The sequence below is a fragment of the Palaemon carinicauda genome, chromosome 37 (genome assembly GCF_036898095.1).
Source record: "Palaemon carinicauda isolate YSFRI2023 chromosome 37, ASM3689809v2, whole genome shotgun sequence".
Taxonomy (NCBI): Eukaryota; Metazoa; Arthropoda; class Malacostraca; order Decapoda; family Palaemonidae; genus Palaemon; species Palaemon carinicauda.
The window spans coordinates 29,024,113-29,047,238 of record NC_090761.1 but is presented as its reverse complement, the minus strand read 5'-3'; the positions used below and the strand labels follow the sequence as shown (position 1 = coordinate 29,047,238).

The window sequence follows — 23,126 nt, the reverse complement described above, 5'->3', positions numbered from 1 at the left end:
TCAAACCATTGTTTTTTAGTCATGGGTAATGCCATAGTCTCTGTACCATGGCCTTCCACTGTCATGGGTTAGAGTTCTCTTGCTTGAGGGTACATTCAGGCACACTATTCCATCTAATTTCTCCTCCTGTTTTGTTAAAGTTTTTTTTATAGTTTATTTGGGAAATAGTTATTTTAATTTTATTGTTCTTAAAATTTTCTATTTTTTCCTTGTTTCCTTTCCTCACTGAGCTATTTCCCTGTTGAAGCCCCTGGGCTTATCGCAATCTACTCTTCCAACTAGGGTTGTAGCTTAGCAAATAATTATAACAATAATAATAATCTTAATGATAATAATAATAATAATAATAATAATAATAATAATGATGATGATGATGATGATGATGATGATGATGATGATGATGATGATGATGATGATAATAATAATAATAATATGTAAGTCCTTGATACTTGCAGTCCTTTACAATTACACAAGTGTTCTGTCTCTTCCTCCTCTGACTCACATAACACGAATTAATATCTTGATTGGGCTTTTGAAAGTGTGTGTTAAGCATAGTCTTCATGTTACAATAAGTTACTCTATATATCTCATTCTGCCTTTACATTCAGTATAACGCGTATTAGTCATCTCCAGTTTTATGGCAACCTTCTTTTCTATTTCTTTGAATATCTTATCCCTTATTTACTTTTAAAGTTTTCCTGTTGAATGCCTTTTTTCCACTTATTCCACATTTATTTCGTATTTGTTTCATATTTCTACTATCTTTCCCTTCTCTGCAGTCTTCATTATATTTTCTTATTTTTTTCCCTTAACAAGCTCTTTGAATAATCTCTTTTCTTTTGTAGTTACTATGTTGTAAAATATCATAATCTTTTTATATTATATTCGGTTTCCAACCTGCAATATACTTGTTTTAAACATATTTCCCCAATATAGGGCTGTTTAAGGATTGTTCTAACATTCCCTTCATTATAATATACTGGAGAACTTCAAAAGTTCAAACTTGCAGTGAATTATTTTTTTATGTTGAACAGTCTGACATGTTTCTTTTACTAGATTATATATGAAAGGGCTGTTTTAATGTTGTTACTGTTCTTAAAATCTTTTATTTTAACTTCATTTCTTCTTATATACGGTAGTTTATTACCTTATTTCCTTTCCTCACTGGGCTATATTTCCCTGATAGAAATTGGGCATATAGCATCCTGGTTTTCCAACTAGGTTTGCAGTTTAGCTAGTAATAATAATAATAATAATAATAATAATAATTATAATATAATAATGATAATATATTTTTTTCCGTGAGTGAGGGAGAGCTGTTTCATATCCTAACCTCTATGATAACTACTACTATTCGTACCGCGGCGTTAGTTCAACTTCAACCTGCCAAATTGCCAATTGACAGAGTTATTGAAGATGAGGTTAGAGTTAAGCCTTAGAAATTCTATTCCGGGAATCCAGTAAGGTGCTAGCACTTTATATGTGCAGATTAATTCACAGTTATCTGCCTTCCATATATATTCTTATGCTGTATTGCATTTTTGTTACAAACGAAAGTAAGAATGTACTTGAATTTTGGAAGCATAAACAGTGATGGGTAAAATTATAGTATAGTACAGTATGCAGCAAGACTGGTGATACTTTTTTATTTATGCATCGGACTAGCGTTATTCTCAAGTTGCCACTTAGTTTTAAAACTTCTAAGGTAAAATTGGTGTTATGGTACTGTATTACAGGGCAATGTAACCTAGAAGAAAACTAGAAACTTAACAGAGGGGTAAGAATGTATATTGATGGGACAGCATTAAATTGTAAAAATGAAAGATTCTTGGCATGGGACGACACAGGCTCTATCTGTCGAGAAAGTTTGGAAATTAAGCAGGCGCTACCCGTGTCATGGTGAGGATCGAAACAGGACTTAGAAATTTTTCAGAGAGGTGGGCGAAACAACATTTTTTATTTTGACCAACTGCCTCGATTTAATCGTGAAACCTAATGAACTAGTAATGATTAATGGTATTATTGTAGTGTATTACAGGGCAATGTAACCTAGTAAAAAAACAACTTTTAAAACTTTGTAAGCATTTGTATGAAGGAGACAATGTTGGTCCATTGCTATGTAAAATTTTATCATTGAAAAATACTATATCGTTTAAAAAAAATCGTGCTAGATAAATATTTCTGAACAAAAATTAAATGCGTTAGCGTAGCACAAATCCCTCTTTCGCGACGACTCCATGAGTCTTCGTGAAACTCTCCATCTAGAATTCTAGATAGAGGGAGAATGGGGAAGAGGGCATGGAGACGGAAAAAAATAAGGTAAGCCATATAGTCTAATGGTAACAATTTATGCATTTAGGATAAGAATTCAGTTATTATTTAATTTTGCACATGTCCTTTTGTTTAAAAAGCAAAAGTTAGAGTCGTGGTTTCGAAACTTGCAATAAATTATTAAATCCATAGCTTAGGTTATAGTCAACGCATTATAGTTCTAGTCTCTCGATGGGTTTTTTTAGTGAGAGGAAATAATGATAATTAGATGAGCAATTAAGCGAGGTGGTGAGCATATTCACCCACAGCTCTAATGATCAGATTCTACAATAACAACGTATCTCAAATAATAATAATAATAATGATAATATGGCTCTGGAGTCTTGACTTTATAACATACTAGGACATGGCTATATGTCAAATACTTAGTCGCACCGCAGGACAGGAACCAGCCAGTTGGTTGAGGACTTCCACTCACTTAATGGTGGATCTCCACTGTAAAGAGCAAAAGGATTTGTATATAGTGCTGGACCAAATGGCAAATGTGGAAAAGATTTGTATTTTTCCTAACTAAGCAAACCTTAAGCTCTTTACATATAATTGTTCTTCCATCACCTATACCCCGAGAAGTCCTGACTGCAATTCAAAAGTGACGTCGTGTTACTAGTGCGAGTGTGAGTTGGGTGGCCGTTTTACCTCCTGCTGTCTCCCTGCTAAACAGAGGGGGGGGGGGGGTAGTAGTAGTAGTAGTAGTAGTTACACCTTGCTAGAAAGTCTTTTGGCTAGTTTCAGCTGTTGCTGAAATAATCTCCACTGTAGAGAGGTTAAGGTTTGTGTAGTTAGGAAAAATACAAAGTATCTCCAAATTTATCCTATTACATTAAAAATTGGAAATTTTACGGCAGATTTTATGATGATCTCAGCATCTTGTTAACCTATACATTTTTGTTAGATCAATACTATTACATGTAGGCTACTGAAAAATTTAGGTGTCAGTTTTTAAAATTTTATGCTAATGAAGTTCTTAATTTTACAGAAGGTCCTTTTCAAGATGAGTTCAGTACAACTTTTAAGTAGTTTTGGCATGTGTTCACGAGTGCTTAGAAAGCTGTTGGAAACAGATTTTATATATACAATAGATGTTCAAGATTTAACCCCAGCAGAACTTAGCTCAGGTATAGTATCTGATAAATTCTATCTGTTTGGTACAAGACAACATGGAAATTAACCAAGGTTAGCTTTATAAGTACTGTACAGTAACTTCTTGATATGCAAGAGTTTAAATTGAAGGATTTTGAAATGGCATACTATATTTTTAAGAATATAACATCTGATTTGCACTCTATGTTCAGTGCAATTTGAAGCCAAGGACTGCTGATGACCAATCAGCAAGTTTGTTTACAGTACTGTATACTGATTGCTTAAATAGTTGTGATTTTGGGCAATGTTGGTTATGAGCAGCTGACAATGAGTGGTTAGACTAAGCTGCTTATTTATTTATTCCTACCTTAAATCAAGCCATCGTCCTTTAATAGGTGTATAATTTTAGCTCAGCTGGAATGGCTGTTAAACTTGAGTTGGTTGTAGTTACTGCCAGATATAGGGTAATCCACACCTACCCGACAGCCAACTATGCGCTCAATTTGTCAACGAGCTGCACAGACGTACTTCTTTCTGTCTCATCAGATTGTTAACTTTTGCTTTTCTTTTGTGGTTTGTGTGTTTGTGGGGGAGACTCTACATGTGGGTGTGCCATGGTAAGCCTGTCAGTAAATCCTTGTCATCTTTGTGTGTTTTGTTGGGGCATGACTGTTCGTGGTCATTTCCTTGCGACGAGTGTAAGTCGTGGCTTCCTCTGCGGTGGATGGAGTTAAGAAAGAAGAATACCTGTAATTGAGATTCTTAGCTTTGGATGTGGCAACTCCTAAGCTGGTGCTGAAGAAACATTTTAGCTCATTACTCCCTCCTTCTTCTACCTTACTAGTTGTGTTAACTTTGGATTCTTTTAGGGCTGGGATAGTTGAGCTGATTCCAGCATGTTGTTGAGGCTTGCTTCAAGGAAAGCAGAAATATTTTCTACCCCTAGTGAAGGTAATACTCCTCTGCCTTTTCCTCGAACTTCACCTCCAGTTGTGCCTTCTGGTGACTGTAATGTACGCATATCTTTTTATTTAACTTGATTCTTCTTTATAAGGTAACGTTCATTTAAGACACCAATACACGTCAAGTTAAATGAAGTTTATTAATATGTCAGCCTTGGTTGATTTTTCTGTGACTTCTAAGTGAAATTGATTAAAGATTCATAGTCACTACCTTCACCTCTTTATAGACATTCACCTCGATATGTTTTTTCTTGAATTCAAGAGTTCTTTTTACGTTTATAGGCAGTAGGTTGGCCAGGGCACCAGCCACCCGTTGAGACACTACCACTAGAGAGTTATTGGGTCCTTTGACTGGTCAGACAGAACTACATTGGGTCTTTCTCTCCGGTTACAGCTCATTTTCCTTTTGTCTACACATACACTGAATAGTCTGGCCTATTCTTTCCACATTCTCCTCTGTCCTCATACACCTGACCACACTGAGATAACCAAACAATTCTTCACTTAAGTAGCTATCTACTGCACTGTAATTGTTTAGTGGTTAATTTCCTCTTGGTAAGCGTAGAAGAGACTCTTTAGCTATGGTAAGCAGCTCTTCAAACCATTGTTCTCGAGTCTTGGGTTTTGCATATAGCCTTTGTACCATGGCCTTCCTCTGTCTTGGATTAGAGTTCTCTAGCTTGAGAGTACACTCAGGCACGCTGTTTTATCTTATTTATCTTCCTCTTGTTTTTTGAAGTTTTTATAGTTTATATATGAAAGATTTAATTTAATGTAGTTACTGTTCTTAAAAAATATTTCATTTTGATTGTATTATTCTCTTGTAATGTATTCATTTCCTTGTTTTCTTTCCATACTGGGCTATTTTTCCCTATTGGAGCCTTTGGGCTTATAGCATCTTGCTTTTCCAACTAGGGTTGTAGCTTAGCTTCTAATAATAATGATAATATTTATCAAACTGCAGAGCATGTGTCTTGCTCCTTCTTGGTAACAGCAATTGCCAAATAATTTTTGTTCTTTTTTCTTGTAGTTATTGATGTATGTGAGACAAGTGACAATTAGTAGTGTTAGTTCTTGTAGTCAAAACATTTGCCTGCATCTTCTATCCCCGTCGTCAAATACAAGTACTCAGGTACAACCCAGGTCTTATTGGTCGTTCATCCATAAGATGGAGACGGTCAGGGAATGGCGGTGTTTTTCGCTTCACTTCTCGACAGATCAAGCTTTGATTGTGTCCAGGGACGAAAATTGTACCTTTCAGTTTGGCTTCCAAGGGACTTCCAGTCACCAAGCAGTGAGTCTCCCTAATTAAATGACAAGGGTTTGTTTGAGGCATAGGAAGAAATTCTCAGTAACCCCTTTCAGTCCTGTACCAAAAGATCAAAAGTAAAGAATTTCCGACTGGAAAGGGGGTGGGGCTTCCGGTCTAGTACCCTCACCAGTTGGATAGCTGCTCTTTATTCAACTTTAACGACCAATTCCAGCTCATACAGAAGCAATTTCCTTAATTAAATGACTCATGTTTGTATGGGTGGGAAAAATGCAAATTAATTACTTTAAAAATTTGTCATATTTCCTAGCTATACATACCTGGTTCCTTTAGATTATACTTCCTTCCTCAACTAACCCTCTCAATCTTGAGCCGAAAGGTCATAAGTAAAGAGACTTTGATGAGTAAGAGGTGGAGCTCATCGCCTTTGCTCCCACCTATTGCTTAACTGCTTGTTAAAATGATTTAACAACCGTCCAGCTTCTGCTGAGAACATAATTCAATACTTGAAGAACTCAGGCCTGTATAGCAAGGAAAACTACAAATTAATTTCAAATTTGTGTTACTGTATTTGTATTTGTTTTTAGTGTTGAGCAAAATAGGGATGAGTGATCATGTTTTTCCAATGAATTTTCAATTTCAAGGAATTTATTTTTGCTGATGCAGAGGCTCATCTACATCTGTTTAAATTAGGAAGGAATTAAATTATCTTAATTATTTTTAGCTTTGAAAATTTGATACAATACAGTACAGTATTCAAAATAATAATTCCCTCTATTTTCTATTTTCAGCATCAGGATTAGATAGTGATGAATGCGCTGAAGTAATCAGATTAGTTTCAAATCCTCTATGGGTACAGTCACGCTCAGTATTGCAGTTATTGGATGTAAGTAACAAGTTTATTATCCTTATAATATAATTATTTTGTGAAAGGGATGAGCTAGCGTCGGAGGTTGGAAACAAATGGCATACATTGTCAACTGAAAAATGATGAAAAATTTGTTGGAATTGCAGATTCTTTATAGATTAAATATACATCATGAACTAGATGCCACAGGCACTGTATGGAGAAACATATTATTATGTACAAGAAATATGAAGCACAATTTTGCTGCTCATTTCTTGGTCATCATTTGTCTATCCAATAAACAACAGTACTTCACCATTTTGGAGAAAAATAACAAAAATAGGAGGGAAATTCACTCCCAGTTTATCACCTATGTTAAAAGTAAATGGACAGTGCATCAGGTGATACTAATACTTTAGCCAAATGTTTGCTATCATATCAATCAAGTCCCCTTCCAATCCAAGGTACCAATATCAACAGAGGGAAGAACAAAAACTATTAACTTCACAATAAATAAGACAGATTCGTATAATGAACCTTGTACTGTGAGGGAACTTGATTTTGCTCTTTTAACTTGTGCTGCTAGTGCCCACGCCCTGATGAGATTCCATATGTAGCGTAAATTCATGTATCTATAAACAAGAATTAAGTTAATTTTAAGCCTTATTAACAGAGTATGATGAGGTAGCAGTTACACAACTGTGTGAGAGCTAGCTGTTATTTGTCCCATACTAACAAACCTTGCGCTATTTATATTGGATATTACTTTGGCGGAGCTGGAAGGCAGCCATTAGATTTAAAGTGCTAAGTGGCAACCCTACCTAACCACTAATAGTGGGTAGGTAAGGGATGGTTGGGGGCTACCCAGCCACCTATATCTACTCACACTTCAATGAACCACGTCACTTTTTACTTTTGGCTGGTAGAGAGCGGACGTCTCTTCTCTCTCCTTTCAAGGCATAGCCATTTACCACTGTTGCTTTACGCTCATTCTTTTCTTTACAGATATGACTTGTGTTTTTACGTGATGCTCCATTCCAGAGTAATGTGGCGGTTTCAGATGTTGATCTTTGTTCTGCGAGTTATCGGAAGGATTCCTAGGCACTAACGATTCCTCGAAGGGGTTTTTTCTTTCTCCTTGGAGGGGAGGAATTTTTAAACCTTTTTATTTTTCCCTGAGTCCTTCATGACGACATCGGGTTGCGAAGTGGGTGGTCGTAGCTGCGGCTGGCGTCTTAGCTGTCGATAAGGTCTACCTCCTGTTCGCCCTTCCTTCGTCCTCTGCTGATGAAGTCTTCTCACCTTCTGCCGATCACGTCGTCTCCCAACAGTCCACAATTTTTTCTCTCTCCGTACGGGCAATGTTTCAGCCCACGTATGTAACTCCAGCTGTTGAGTATTGCAAAATCAAGGATGATCATCAACCCATGGCTTGCTCGATAATCGCTGGATCGACAGACTTTCCTTTTGTTTAATGATCGCAGGGGCGAGACTCATCACCTCGTCTTCCTGGTCGGCCAGGATGTCGTTCGCGACAATCCAATCATGAGTTCAGAATTTATTCTGTTCAATGATCGCAGAGGCGAGACTCATCACCTCGTCTTCCTGGTCGGTCAGATTGTTGTTCGCGACAATCGGATGTTAGACACCCATTAGGGCATCTTTTGTGACAATCAGTGATCGCCACAGAGATCTCTACGATCACAGGATTGTAGGTTAGCGCGATCTCAACGTTCTTCTTATTGAAGACGAACTCCTGTTCAGTGTCTCCTTTGGGGGATTACTCCGGCAGGATTCCTGTTAGGGTGTAAGATATTCCCATTCCAAGGGAGAGTTTTACACAAACTTTGCGCACGTTTGCGTTCACGCTCAAGATCGTAAGTTATACACTCACAGCCACGAGCTCATGACGATCGTAGTCTCCGCTCACGATCATGAGCTACACGCTCAGGATTGCGAGTGAGAAGCTCGTGACCGCGATTACGACACTAGTCTTTCCTCAAACCTTGACGACGCTCACAAACATGAGCTAAACACTCGTGATTGCGAGCGAGACGCTCCCGATCATGAGTTACAAACGTGGTCACGAGCGTCTCTAGATCACGAACGAGACGCTTGCAAGCGTGCTCGCGCTCACAAGCTTGAGTTAGACAGTCACGAGCGAGACTCTCGTGACTCCGAGGATTCCTTTGCTTCCACCTCTCTTCCCTGGAGCTTCTCTTCCTACCAACCCTAAGAGGAGTTCGGAGGATTCGCTCCTGTGGGTCCTTCTTGTAGGGAGAAACCCTTCTCCCCTCGCAAAAGACCTCGGGAAGAGAGTGTGCAAGAACTTTAAGGTAGCCCCTTGCAGTTCAAGACTCCACGGGACAGACCTAAGGGGAAGAGGAAAAGGATCCGTCCTTTGCCTCCCAAGGAAGACAGGGTAACTTGCTATAGGGATTCCTTTCGTCCCTCCCAAATTTAGATAGTGCCTAAGGAGGTATGACCTCTGACTGGGCGTGACATGATCCCTCCTGAGGCGGATTACCTTCTTGCCCGCAGACCAGCAGAGCCCTCTAGGCCCTCGCTGACGGAGGAATGCCTGCCTCGGGGCAGGGAGCCTTAGGATTTTTTTACCATCCCTAAATCCTCGCCTAGGGCTGCCTCCTAGGCAGTCCGAAGCAAGCACTTTCTCAGCAGTTTCCCTGTCTCCAGTCTATCCCGATGACAACTATGACCCACTCCGGGCTGCTATGGGTGAGAGTTCGGATGTGGACGGGCAAAGCGATCCTGAGGATGACGCTTTGCCAGCTGCCGCTAGCCCTAAGCTAACGTAGGATGAGTGGAAGGAATCAGAACATGCCTTCTGGCAGGTCTTAGCCTGCATTCGATCCATCAATGGGCTACCAGATCCATCGGTAGCCCCTCTAGACGGAAAGGAAACTGTCCTTGACCAGTTTTAGGTACTTGGAAACCCCTGAGGGCCAGTGCAGCTCTGGCCTGGTCAAAAGGGTTGATGAGTGCTAAAGAGAAGGCAGTGTCCCAGGCAACTGGGTCCACTTCCTCTATCCGCTCCAACTCATCCTTCAAGCTCCTCCCTCCTATGTCCTCTCCAACTCATCCTCCAAGCTCCTCCCTCCTCTGTCCTCTCCAACTCATCCTCCAAGCTCCTCCCTCCTCTGTATGTGTTTCAGAGGAGGTACTACGAGATCCTTGGGGAGGCTCTCCCTACCCTGCCTCACGATCACTCCGTAGAGGCATTCTCGAGGGCTTCGCCATACGAAAAACTTGCGGGACTTCCAGTCTTGTTCTCGGCCTCCGAGATCCTCAACCAGGAGAAGGTGGTAAAGTACGCCATGCAGGCGACTCTGTGGCTCGACTTTTGGTTGGGGTCTTTAGGACAGTTGATTCGATCCAAGGATCTGTCTCGGGAGTCCTCCAGGAAGTCTATGGAGACTTTCCTACTGTCTGGTACTGGGGCCATCGAGTTTCTCTCCCATCAGGTGGTGAACCATTAGGCCAACACCATATTGAAGAGGAGGGATGCTGTCATAGGAAGATTCCATAGACAACTCCCTCAAGCCGAGGTGGCGAGACAGAGGAATGCACCTTTCGAAGGTAATTCCCTGTTCAACCCCGAGGATGTCGAGTGGGTGGCAGAGAGGTGGAGGAAGTCCAGCCAGGACTCCCTTATCCAAAAGATCTTAACAGCCAGACCTTACCCCTCTCAGCCACAGCGGAAACCACCTCCAAAACCTCAAACAAAAAGGGCTAGAAACCCGAAACAACAGCGTCAAAAGGGGTCTAAGCAAGCCCTTCGTGGTAAAAAGTCCTTTCGTAGAGGAAAGGGAAAGAAGGGATTCGGCCGAGGCCAATCCCATTAGGACAGGCAGTCCTTCCATTTGTCCACGTGTAGGGGGGATACCTGCACAGCCGCTGGCAAAAGTGTCTTCACCACGGGGTTGAGCCCTGGACGGTCGAGGGGATTCTTTTAGGGTTTCACGTCCCGTTCATTCTCTCTCCCTCCACTGACTTGATTGCTAGTTCTCTCAAACTCCTATGCAAAGGGATCCGTATAGGAGTGTGCCCTCAGGGCAGCAGTCCAGACCATGTTGGAGAAGGGCGCTCTCCATGAGGTCCTCGACGGGTCCCCAAGCTTTTACAGTCAACTCTTTCTTGTGAGAAAGGCGTTTGGAGGCTGGAGACCAGTCATCGACCTCTTGTCTCTGAACAAGTTTGTCAAACAGACCCTGTTGAGAATGGAGACTGCCGACACTGTCAAACAAGCGATATGACCCCAGAACTTCATGTGCACTCTAGATCTGAAGGACGCATACTTCCAGATCCCAATTCATCCATCTTCCAGGAAGTATGTATGATTCATGCTGAACCAGAAGCATTACCAGTTCAGGGTGCTGTGTTTCGGTCTTTCCACAGCACCCCAGAGCTTCACAAGAGTGTTCGCCTTAGTGTCATCTTGGGCTCACAGAGTCGGCATCCGTCTCCTAAGATACTTGGATGACTGGCTGATTGTGGCAAACTCGGAGGCGGTCCTTCACCACCGAGACGAGCATCTAAGGTTTTGCCAAGATCTGGGGATCGTGGTAAACTTTGAGAAGTCTCATCTGCTTCCCTCTCAAGAACTGGTATACCCAGGCAAGCGCATAGACACCCTAAGGCAGAAAGCCTCTCCATCAGATGAAAGAATTCAGAGGCTGAGGAAGATAGCACAGGTCTTCCTCAGACGGGAAGAGCTCCCAGTGCCGAGTTGGCTTCGCCTTCTTGGTCACTTCTCTTTTCTGACCCCACTGGTCCCCAACAGTCGTCTCAGGATGAGATCTCTCCAGTGGCGTTTGAAATCCCAGTGGAATCAGTCCAGCAATTCCAGGGATCATCTAGTCTGCATAGAGCTAGAAGAACGGTCGGATCTCAGATGGTGGCTGGCGGTTCCGAACCTCTGCAAAGGGGTCGATTTTCTTGCCTCTCCCCCTTAGTTGATGCTCTTTTCGGATGCATCAAAAGAAGGATAGGGGCCCACGTTCTGCACCATTACATCACCGGCCAGTGGTTCGCATCAGAACGGTACCAGCACTTAAATCTCTTAAGAGATAAGGGAAGCCTTCCTGGCCCTCAAATAGTTCCACCAGATCCTGGTGGGGCACTCTGTGATGATGATGAGCGACAACACCACAGTAGTAGTTTATCTGGACAAACAGGGCGGTTCCTTTTCGCAGAAGCTGTGCCATCTTGCAGTAGAGATACTCAGATGGGCAGAAGACAACTCGGTGACCCTATCAGCTCGCTTCATCCAGGCAAGCGGAATGTGCTAGCAGACAAGCTGAGCAGAACAACTCAGATAGTTGGTACTGAGTGATCTTTGAATCCTCTGATAGCCAACAAAGTCCTGACTTTGTGGGGTTCCCCGACTGTGGATCTATTCGCAATGGCCCTGAATTTCAGGCTCCCGTTATACTGCTCCCCAGTCCTGGATCCCCAAGCTCTTTAGCAAGATGCTTTTCAACAACGGTAGATAAACCTGGACGCTTACGCATTTCCCCCGTTCTGCTGGATGAGAAAAGTCCTCAGCTAGGTACAAGCAAGCAGCAACTTGTAAATGACTCTTATAGCTACGCTATAGCATGCAGAATGGTTCCCAGACCTTCTGCAACTCCTCACAGAGATCCCGAGGTAGCTCCCTCCACGGCAAGATCTGCTCAAACAACCACATACCAACATCTTCCACAAGACCATAGCTTCGCTTCGGCTTCACGCCTGGAGACTGTCCAGCATGGCTGGACACACCTCAGGAAATCCACATAGGCTGTCTACCAGGCAAAGTGGTCAGTTTTCTGTGGTTGTTGTCGTGGAAGGGGTAGCTCTCCCCTCGATGCCACTGTTCCAACTATAGCAGAGTTCCTTGTATACCTTCGGGAAAAAATGCTTCTCTCGGTCTCGGCAGTCAAAGGCTACCGCTCAGCCTTGAGTCTCGCCTTTAGACTGAAAGGAGACTATATTTCCTCCTCGGAACTTTCTTTGCTCATACTTAGTTACGAGCTTACTTGTCCTCTGTCAGATCTTAGACCTCCTCCTTGGAATGTGGTTCGGGTCCTTCGGTCTCTAAAGGGCCCCCCTTACGAACCATTATGCCAGGCTTCCGATCGCCACCTTACATGGAAGATGGTGTTCTTGCTCGGGTTTACTTCAGCCAAGAGAGTCAGAGAACTACACGGTCTATCTCCTGATGTCTCCCACTCCAGGAGATGGGGAGGGGTAATCCTCAGCTATGTCCCTTAGTTTGTTGCTAAGACTCAAAATCCGGGTGTGCTGGACTCCAGGTTCGACCCACTCCGGATAGAAAATCTTCATTCTGTAACCGAAGATCCAGAGCAACTGTTATTATGTCCAGTAAGGAGTCTGAGGTGTTACTTGAAAAGAACAGCGGCAGCTCTCCCCTGTGTGCAAGCGCTTTTCATTAGCATGGGGAAGGTCAAGAGTAGGGTCACGAGAAATACGATTTCCTCTTGGATCTGGAAAGTGATTGAGAATGCTCTCATTCCAGACCCTCTTCCATCCAATTGACCCAGAGCTCATGACGTAAGGGGCATTGCAACGTCCCTGGTGTTCAAGAAGAACTTCTCTGTGGTGCAGGTACTGTGAGCGGGCTTGTGGAAGCGTCAGACAACCTTCACCGCCCACTACCTGCAAGATGTAACCCAAAGGAACATGGAAACCTTTTCCATTGGTCCTGTGGTGGCTGCACAGCAAGTGGTCTAAATGCCTCAATCTCCTTGATGGGAAGGTAGCAGAGGGTTTAGGGCTGAGGTTACTCGGGTTAGTCTGTGGTGAATGATAAAGAATATCTGGCTCCTTTCTTCCTTTCACCTTCTCCTACCCGGGGAAAAGCAGCATCACAAGACCACAGCATAGCTGACCTCACCTCTCTGCAGGTAAGACTCTTTCCCTTGTGCATCCTGAGTATTTTACATAATACTTTGTTACGTCCCCTATACCTCTTGAGGAAGGGTAAAGGGTAAGTCTTAGAACTCTAGGCTTGTACTTGAGTTCGTATGTAAAGACAAGCCAATATTTTCTCTCACACAAGCTTATGCAGGCTGCTATCTGTGTTTGTAACGACATTTTTTTTTTTTTTTTCACAAGGATAGGGTTCCTGCTAATTCGATCATAGATCAAAATAGAGAGAACCCCAGGTCATAGCCAAGGCCAGTTGGTAGGACTTTCTCCCTCCTAAGAGTAAGTCACCCCTATAAATGCGAAGAGTTTGTATTTGCGCCAGAACAAATAACAAATTTGGAGATAATTTGTATTTTTCCTAGCATACATACCTGGAGCTATTTATACAAATTGGCCCGCCACCCTGTCCCCCAGGAAGTCCTGCCAGAAAGCAAAAGTGGTTACTAAGCCGACTGGTGTGAGTGAGCGGGGTAGCTCGTGTACCCCACCCCCAACCCGCTAACTAGCGCATGGGGTTAGTCCCTCACTAAATTTGTCTTGGCTAGTTTTCAGCTTTGCCAAAAAGTAATAACCCTTATAAATAGCTCCGGGTTTGTATGCTATGAAAAATACAAATTATCTCCAAATTTGTTATTTTTCTTTAGATCCACAAGTTCTCTTGCATTTCTCTGCTGCATCACCTGTTAACTGGATTCTAAAAGTGTCAATTGGAACTTGACTTCCTCCCTTGTAAGTGTCAATTAGGTTTGTCAGGGAAATTTAAATTGTTACAAACAATTCTGCCTTTTTTTCCATACAAACCCAGTACAGTACAGCACTGTGTCTATGATTAAAGGACTCCTCCCAACTCATCTGATAACATGCATCTGTTTTAGATTATGCAAAAAGGGAAGCAGCTTACCACATGAAACTGGGGGAAGAAGTACCCTTAGATATATGTACTGAGCTGTTACTGATATTTTTCTTCCAAGGGCTGATTCGTGTGGCATTTGTGCTGAAACACAAGTTGATCTCTGTTATGAGTACTGTACAGTGCTAGATTTTTATGGAGGAAAAATTACATTTAAGACAATTTATGATTTGTTAAACATAATTATATATTTCCAGGATGAAGACAAGTATATTGTCACATTTTGTAAAGGGTTAGATGATGTTCTTGGAGGAGGACTTCCAGTTGGTGCTATTACAGAAGTTATTGGTCCACCTGGTATTGGGAAAACTCAATTGTGGTAGGTCTTGTATGGTTTTATATTCTTCATCCTACTCTCACATAAACCTTCATTATAATTACCTGATACAGATCTTAAGGACAAAATTTTAGTGGGGGAAAAGGCTGAGAATATTGTGAAAAATGCTGATCAACCCTTGTTTAGACTTCATAACCATAGGACTCATCATTTGGAACAGTAAACTGTTTCAAATAGATTTAAATTAGAAGCATTTACAAATGTTGAATAACTGAGATAATTATCTATATTACTGTGAATGAGAGAGTAATTTAATTGGTACTCAATAGGTAATATGTTAATGATGAATCTGATTACATAAATGCCCACCGAGTTTATTATTATTGTTCTTATCATTATTATCATTACAAGCTAAGCTACAACCCTAGTAGGAAAAGCAGGATGCTATAAGCCCAAGGGCTCCAGCAGGGAAAATAGCTTAGTGAGGAAAGGAAATAAGTAAATAAACTACAAGAGAAGTAATGAACAATATAAGATATTTTAAAAACAGTAACAACATTAAAACAGATCTTTCATATGTAGACTATAAAAACTTTAAAAAAAGCAAGAGGAAGAAAAATAATGAAGACCTGTTGATGATTCAACAATTTGATAAGAGTATTGAGTAGGGGACTTGTGCATTTCAGTGAAAATCTGGGTTATGATAATACAGTGGTTATGTACCCCAGTAGGTGCTACCATATCACAAATGCCAGTTGTTCTGTAACTGGAATACAAACCAAGTTATTTAATAGGGGTATTACTTTCGGCGTAGCTGAAATGACGAGCCATTAATTTTTAACGAGGGTTAACTACCCTCACCACTAGTTAGCGGGGGTAGGAAGGGTAGCTTGCTACCGCTCCCCCTCCCACACACCTGTGATTGAGTTCACTTTGCTTTCGGCTCGGATGGTGAACGGACGTTGCCGCTCTTCATCCTCACCGACAATTGGTAGCCATTAATGCTTTTTGCTTTTTCTTTCTGTGTGTGTGAAGTTGGCTTCTGCGACCATGCGCACCTGCCCTGGACTTCCCGACCGCCCCTGTGGAACATTCATGTCGATGGTCAAGACCGATTCTCATGCCCTTTGTCCTTGCAGAGGCCAACGGTGTGATAGTGTCAACAAGTGTAGGGAGTGGTCTTCCTCCCAGTGGGAGATGTTTTCGCGACGGCGGAAGAAGTCCAAGCGGGATGTTTCTCCTTCGAAGGTTGCTTTGAAGGAAGAAAAACCCAAGGCCCCTTCTTCTGTCGCCCAAACCTCCTCCGAAGCTCCTATTTGGTCGAGAGAGACCGTCGAGTAGTAGCGTAGACTGAATTATTTCCGTCCAACCTCGGGTCTCGAGAGATGACGTTGCTTCCCCTAGCGAAGCAGCTCCACCTCTCCCCAAGGGGAGGCCGTGTCACTAACTTCCCTTTTCCAGATTTGGTCTTCCTTGGGGCTCATGGGTTCGCCCTCCAAGGAGGTTTTGCTTGATTACAACCGCCTGGGTGCTTCTGTCAAGCAATCGTCGTTACCATCAGAGGTAGATCCCCTGACACTTGTCGACGTTGTTGTGTCAGAGGTGTCTCATGCGGCGTCACCCATCTCCTCTGCCACTCCAGACTCTACGGTAGCTGACGGCTTAGTTTCTGCCGTTCCTGACCATCCTCCGAGGGGGAAACTAAGTTCATCATCAGTCTCTCCTGCTAGTGTTTCTCTCCTTCGGGGGAGTTCACTTACAGAGACTCCTCATCGGAGGACTGCTGACGGTCAGCTTGCTGATCCAACGGCCCCCTGAGGGTGCATCTGTCAGAAGACTCGCCTTCCTCTTCGCCTGAGAGGCCTTCCTTCACCTGCGTTGAGGAGGTGCCTCTTTGGTTCAACGTCGTCTTTGCAGTCCCCCGCAGAGGAGCCTCTAGACCGATCATCCATCACTGCACCTGCAACCAATCTTGTGACTTCGGTCCTGGACCTCTCTGCAGATATTTCACGATCACCTTCGGTGGATGGTCGTCCTTTTAAAGGACACGTTGACCATCCACCCGACAGACCTGCCGACCTTCCATCACCGTTCCCGCATGGGCCTAACAAGGCTCCTCCTGAGCGCGCTATTGCGCGCCAACGTACCGCGCACCACGCGCCCACGCAACCTGACCAACACTCATTAGCAGCTCGTCAGGCCCCAACACTGCGGCGCACCACCCATCTTGCTCGCTCTTACGCAGAACAACAACCTCACGCGCTTATGCGCCAACTTGACCAGAGTTCTACCACGCGCCATGCGCGCCCACATGCGCCAACGATCTCCTGCACTGACACGCCCTGCGCTCACTCGACCTGCGCCTACGTGCCCACGATCTCCTACGCGCCAGCGCCCATCTGCGCGCCAGCACTCACCTGCTCGCCAACGTTCATCTACGTGCCAGTTACCGGTGTGCCAACATTCTCCTGCGCAACAGTGCTCTCCCGCGCACCAACATGTGCCCCCCACATCACGCTCTCCTGAGCGGCATGTGGCGCGCCAGCCAACGCGACAGACAAAACCTGCGTGCCATCACTCTGGAGAGCCAATATTCTCCCGTGCGCGAGCCTGCGCGCCACAAGGAACAACGTCCAGCAAGGTTGCCATCGCCTCATTCCCCTCCCCTGCAAGCACATACCACTGTGCATTGTGGGAGAAGGGAAACATGCTGAGGGGTTCAGGATCCCAAAGCTACCTCCTAAGGCGAACCCACCCATTCCAGTAACTCCGCCCAGAAATCCTTCAGTCCCTTTCCCTTCAGTGGGTATGTCAGCCAACAGCCCTGGTTCAGTGCCCTGATCAGAGCCGTAACCCAGGCTTTCAAGCCTGTCCTCTCTGATCTAGGACATGAAACCATGGCTTCCTCTACCCCTTTGAAGAGGAAAAGAGGTGTTCTGGACGCGGTCACTTCCCGAGGGCGACACTGACTCCACTCAGACCATCAAGGCAAGTTCCTCCTATTTCTCGGACTAACTCTCCATCCCTTTCGGACGAAGCTCGCACCAATGGAGGAGACCTCTCTTCACGCCGAGAGTTTCTCACAGTCCGGGAATAGAAGGGACATGCCACCCTCATCAATGTTGGAGTCTTACATCCTTCGCTGGAAGGAATCTAAAGACTCCAACACATTGTCAAAGTCCTCCACTAGGGCTAGGATAGAGCCAGCCAGCCACTCAGGGAATGTCCGCGACTCTCCCCAAGAAGAGCCTTTGGGGATAGAAAGAGACTTCGCTGCAAGTCCTACAACAGGAGGAGACCAGCAGGAGTCAGAACACGCATTTTGGCAGGTTCTGACTCTAATGAGGGTTCTCAACGGGTTTTCCGACCCGGAGATCCCCCCTCGAGAGGGCAAAGACATGGTCCTAGACTGCGTCTTTGGTACTCAAAAACCCTCCAAGACCAGTGCAGCCTTGCCTCTCAAGGAGTAAATAGTACGAGGGACGAGATCGGCCAGCAGCTCTCCGAGATGTCCTCCTCCAACCGTTGCAGTACCACAAAAAAGCTTCTCCCACCTCCTTGCATACAGCAGAGGAGGTACTTGAGATCCTGGAGGAGCCTTGTTCAGCTCTTCCACTTCACCAATCGCTGGAAGAGCTAACTAGGGGAGTCCCTCTTGAGAGAGACTCCAACCGGCAGTCTCGTTCTTGGCAGCCGAGATCCTCAACCAGGAGAAGGTTGCGAAGTGTGCTATGCAAGCTACTTCGTGGCTTGATATCTGGTTGGGGACCTAAGGTATCCTGATACGATCTGAGGATTTCTCCAAGGAACGTACCAGGAAAGCTATGGAAACCTTCCTTCTCTCTGGTACTCGCACGATCGAGTTTCTTGCCCACAAAGTCTCGAACTTGTGGGCAAATACCATCCTGAAACGTCGGGATGCAGTAGCTGAGAAATTCCACCAGAAGGTCCCTATCGCCGAGATCAATAGGCTCAGACATTCCTCCATAGAGGGCTCTGTTCTGTTCGAGCCTAAGGATGTGGAATATGCTGCTGAGAGGTGGAGGAAGTCCCATCAAGACTCCCTCTTCCATAGGGCTTTAACATCTAAGCCCTATAAACCTCCAGCACCACAGCAGTCCCATCCAACCAAGACCACTACGACGACAACTGCAGCGAAGATAATGGTGTCGAAGCCCTTTCCAGCCAAAAGGTAGGGGAGGTAAAAATCGTAAAGGGAGTAGCCGAGGCCGCAAACGCTAGGATACGCAGTCCCCCTGCATGTCCACCAGTGGGGGGATGCCTACAAAGTTGCGCAAGCAGGTGGAAACAACTCGGGGCCGATTCCTGAACAATCTCCGTGATCAGTTTAGGGTATCATGTCCCGTTAATAACATCTCTACCTCCCCTGACGACAAATCCAGTGTCATTGAACTCCCTTGCCATGGGATCGGCAAGGGGGCAAGCCCTTTGGGCAGAAGTCCAAACAATGTTGAAGAAGGGCGCTCTCCAAGAGGTCTTCGACGAATCCCCAGGCTTCTTCAGTCGACTCTTTCTTGTAAAGAAGGCGTCTGGAGGCTGGAGACCAGTCATTGACCTCTCAGCTCTGAACAAGTTTGTCAAACAAACTCCGTTCAGCATGGAGACGGAAGACACGGTCAAACTAGCAGTAAGACCGCAAGACTTCATGTGCACACTGGACCTAAAGGACGCGTACTTCCAGATCCCAGTCCATCCGTCTTCAAGGAAGTACTTAAGATTCAGCCTGGGCAACAGAATATACCAGTTCAAGATGCTGTGCTTCGGTCTTTCCACAGCACCACAAGTCTTCACTGGAGTGTTCACCCTAGTATCATCTTGGGCACACAGGATTGGCATCCGTCTCTACCGTTATCTGGACGATTGGCTAATCCTAGCAGACTCGGTGTCAACCCTCTTCAACACCGAGACAAACTTCTGAGACTTTGCCAGGATCTGGGGATCCTGGTAAATTTCGAGAAGTCCTCTTTGCTTCCCGCTCAAAGACTGGTATACTTGGGCATGATTATAAACACTACTCTCCACAAAGCCTTCCCATCAGACGACAGGATAGCAAGGCTGAGAAAGGTCGCAAGACTTTTTCTCAGACGAGAAGAACTTCCAGCCCAATCGTGGCTACGTCTCCTCGGTCACGTTTAATCGCTGGCCCGTCTAGTTCCCAATGGTCGCCTTAGGATGTGATCCCTCCAGTGGCGACTCAAGTCCCGGTGGAATCAAGCATACGACTCCCCGGACATCCACATCCCCATGGGACCTGCGGAACTGACAGACCTCCAGTGGTGAGTGACAGACGAAAATCTACGAAAGGGAGTGGATCTTATTGTCCTCCCCCCGAATTTGATGCTGTTTTCAGACACTTTAAAAAAAGGGTGGGGGACCCTCGTGCTGCACCAGATGACCTCAGGCCTCTGGTCAGAGTCAGGAAAGTACCTCCATATAAATCTCCTAGAGATGAAGGCCATCTTTCTGGCCCTTCAACAGTTCCAACAGTACCTGGCAAGTCACTCTGTGGTGGTGATGAGCGACAACACCACAGCAGTGGGCTACATTAACAAACAAGGAGGTACTTTTTCGCAGCAACTATCCCATCTAGCAGTAGAGATACTGAGATGGGCCGAAATCACCTCGATACCACTATCGGCACGCTTCATTCCAGGTAAAAGGAATGTGCTTGCCGACAACCTGAGCAGAGCATCTCAGATAGTGAGTATCGAATGGTCTTTGGATCATCTAGTAGCCAACAAAGTCCAGACTTTGTGGGGTTCTCCGACTGTGGACCTCTCTTCGTAACGGCCCTGAATTTCAGGCTCCCGCTGTACTGTTCCCCAGTCCCAGACCCCAAGGCAACATCGACGTTTACACCTTTCCCCCATTCTGTCTGATGAGGAGGGTACTCAACAAGACCAGAACATCGGTCAATCTTTCAATGACCCTCATAGCTCCACTATGGCATCACGCAGAATGGTTCTCGGACTTTCTGCAACTCCTAACGGAGCCACCAAGAGAACTCCCTCCACGACACAATCTACTCAAACAACCACACGCCAACATCTTCCACAAAGCCGTAGTTTCGCTATGACTTCATGCCTGGAGACTTTCCAGCATCTCCTCTTTGAGAGAGGATTTTCGCAACACGTTGCGATTAGGATATCTGGACATATGCGGAAATCATCAGCAGCAGTCTACCAGGTAAAGTGGAAAGTCTTCTGTGGTTAGTGTCGTGGAAGGGGTATCTCTCTACTCGATGCCACCATTCCAGCAATAGCGGAGTTCCTCGTGTATTTGTGTGAAGAAATACGCCTATCAATCTCGGCAGTGAAAGGCTATCGCTCAGCCGTAAGCCTCGCCTTCAGACTGAAATTAATGGACATTTCTTGATCGCTAGAACTTTCTCTACTCATACGGAGTTATGAACTTACCTGCCCCTAGTTGGAAGTGAGACCTCCTCCATGGAACGTGGTTCGAGTTCTCGGGTCTCTTAAGAGACCTCCCTATGAATCATTACGCCAGGCAACAGATCACTACCTGACTTGGAAGACCGGTGTTCCTGCTAGCTTTGGCCTCGGCCAAGCGAGTCAGTGAACTTCATGGTCTCTCATATGACATTGCCCATTCAAGGGGATGCGGAGAGGTAATGTTCAGCTTCGTCCCTGAGTTTATTGCTAAGACTCAGAACCGGGGGGTAGTGGATCCTCGATTTCTAGTCTCTGTACTGTAACAGATGACCCAGACCATCTCTTACTATGCCCAGTAAGGAGTTTGAGGCTGCACCTCAAGAGAACAGCCGCAGTCCGTCCTCGTGTGCCAGCACTATTCGTCAGCACAGGAAGGATTAATAGGAGGGTCACCAAGAACACTATCTTAGCATGGATTCGCAGGGTCATTGACCTTGCATTGAATCCAGACCCTCCTCCGTCACGTCGCCCCAGAGCACATGATGTCAGGGACATAACTACGTCCCTGGCCTTCAAAATAAATTATTCAGTGACGCAGGTCCTTCAAGCTGGGGTGTGGAAACGTCAGAACACATTCTCATCCCACTACCTGCAAGACGTGACCCACAGGAGACTCGATACGTTTTCTATCGGTCCTGTGGTGGCTGCACAACAGCTGGTTTAAAACCTCAAGCTCCTTATTGGACAAATAGCAGAAGGTTGAGGTCATTGTTACCTGGTTTTAGTCTGCATGAATGAAAAGGTTTGACTGGCCCTTATTCTTTTCTTCATCATCCTTTCTCTTGGGGAAAGCCGCATCCTGGGTTCTCTGCATAGCTGACCTCAAACCACTGCAGGTAAACCATGCTCCCTGGTGTTCCTAGTATTAAGATTAATTCTGTTACATCCCCATACCCTGACGAGGTGGTATTGGGAAAGTCCTAGTGCACAGTTTTCCATCTAAAGAACTTCGGAACAACTTTCTAGGACGAGTCACACTTCTACATACCTTCACACACAGCTTGCGTAGGCCACAGACCTTGCGTAGCAAGGTTTTAGCGAGGTGCAGGGCTCCTTATTTCTTTGCCCTCGGGCAAAGTCAAAAAGCCAGACTGGCTGGGACGTCCACCCCTCCTAATGGGTGAGTCACCCCTATTAAATAGCGTGGTTTGTATTCCAGTTACGGAACAAATGACAAATTCGTAGATAATTTGTATTTTTCTTAACTATACAAACCTTAGCTATTTAACCAAACTTGCCCGCCAGCCCTCTCCCCCTTGAAGTCCTACCTCCAAGCAAAGTGAGCTCAATTACAGGTGTGTGAGGGGGAGCGGTAGCAAGCTACCCTCCCTACCCCCGCTAACTAGCGGTGTGGGTAGTTAACCCTCGTTAAAAATTAATGGCTCCTCATTTCAGCTAAGCCAAAAGTAATACCCCTATTAAATAGATAAGGTTTTCATAGTTAGGAAAAATACAAACTATCTACGAATTTGTCATTTTAGAGCACCTTTATGACAATTGGACCTCTGTGGATCTTCTCATTTTTTCCTTTCTTGTATTTGCTAATTCTTCGTTGATGACCATCATCAACATTATCTTAAACTACAGTATTTTAACCAGCTCTTCCATTTATGGGGTTAGAAGTGAATTGAGTTTTTCATTCTGATTAATCCTTTACTAGCCGGAAAGGGTAGTACTATCAGTGCGTCATCCTTTCGACTACTCCGTGCACTTACATTTTAGAATTCTATTATATGTCTATTCCCTCTTCCTTTCTTTCATCTTGTTGTCCACCCTCTTTAACATATGCTCCTATTGCACAGAGAGCTAAATGGCCTCCCAGGCTTCAGTACTGGGCTTTCTGTCCTAAATTCTGTACTCTGCCTTCCTTTATTCCTTTTAGGACCCTTTTTTTGATTCCTTGGGCTTTCTAAAGGTCTTTGTCCTGCCATTTTCATATTTAATGTTTATCATCCTTTCTCATGACATTGAGAAAATAATAAAGGAATAAGGCAACTTCACTATTTTCTGGGGTTCACCATCTCA

General features: G+C 44.6%; 1 protein-coding gene across 1 annotated transcript in view; it reads left to right on the top strand.

Annotated features, from left to right (window-relative positions):
- The first annotated feature begins 1,356 nt into the window (after nt 1–1,356).
- LOC137629537 (DNA repair protein RAD51 homolog 3-like) overlaps nt 1,357–23,126 on the top strand; it is a 62,646-nt gene continuing 40,876 nt past the window's right edge. The window contains exons 1-4 of the mRNA XM_068360952.1: nt 1,357–1,460; nt 3,308–3,446; nt 6,435–6,529; nt 14,549–14,670. Of these exons, the coding sequence (XP_068217053.1) occupies nt 3,323–3,446; nt 6,435–6,529; nt 14,549–14,670 (341 nt within the window). The 5' untranslated portion in view covers nt 1,357–1,460; nt 3,308–3,322. The remainder of the gene's footprint in view (nt 1,461–3,307; nt 3,447–6,434; nt 6,530–14,548; nt 14,671–23,126) is intronic.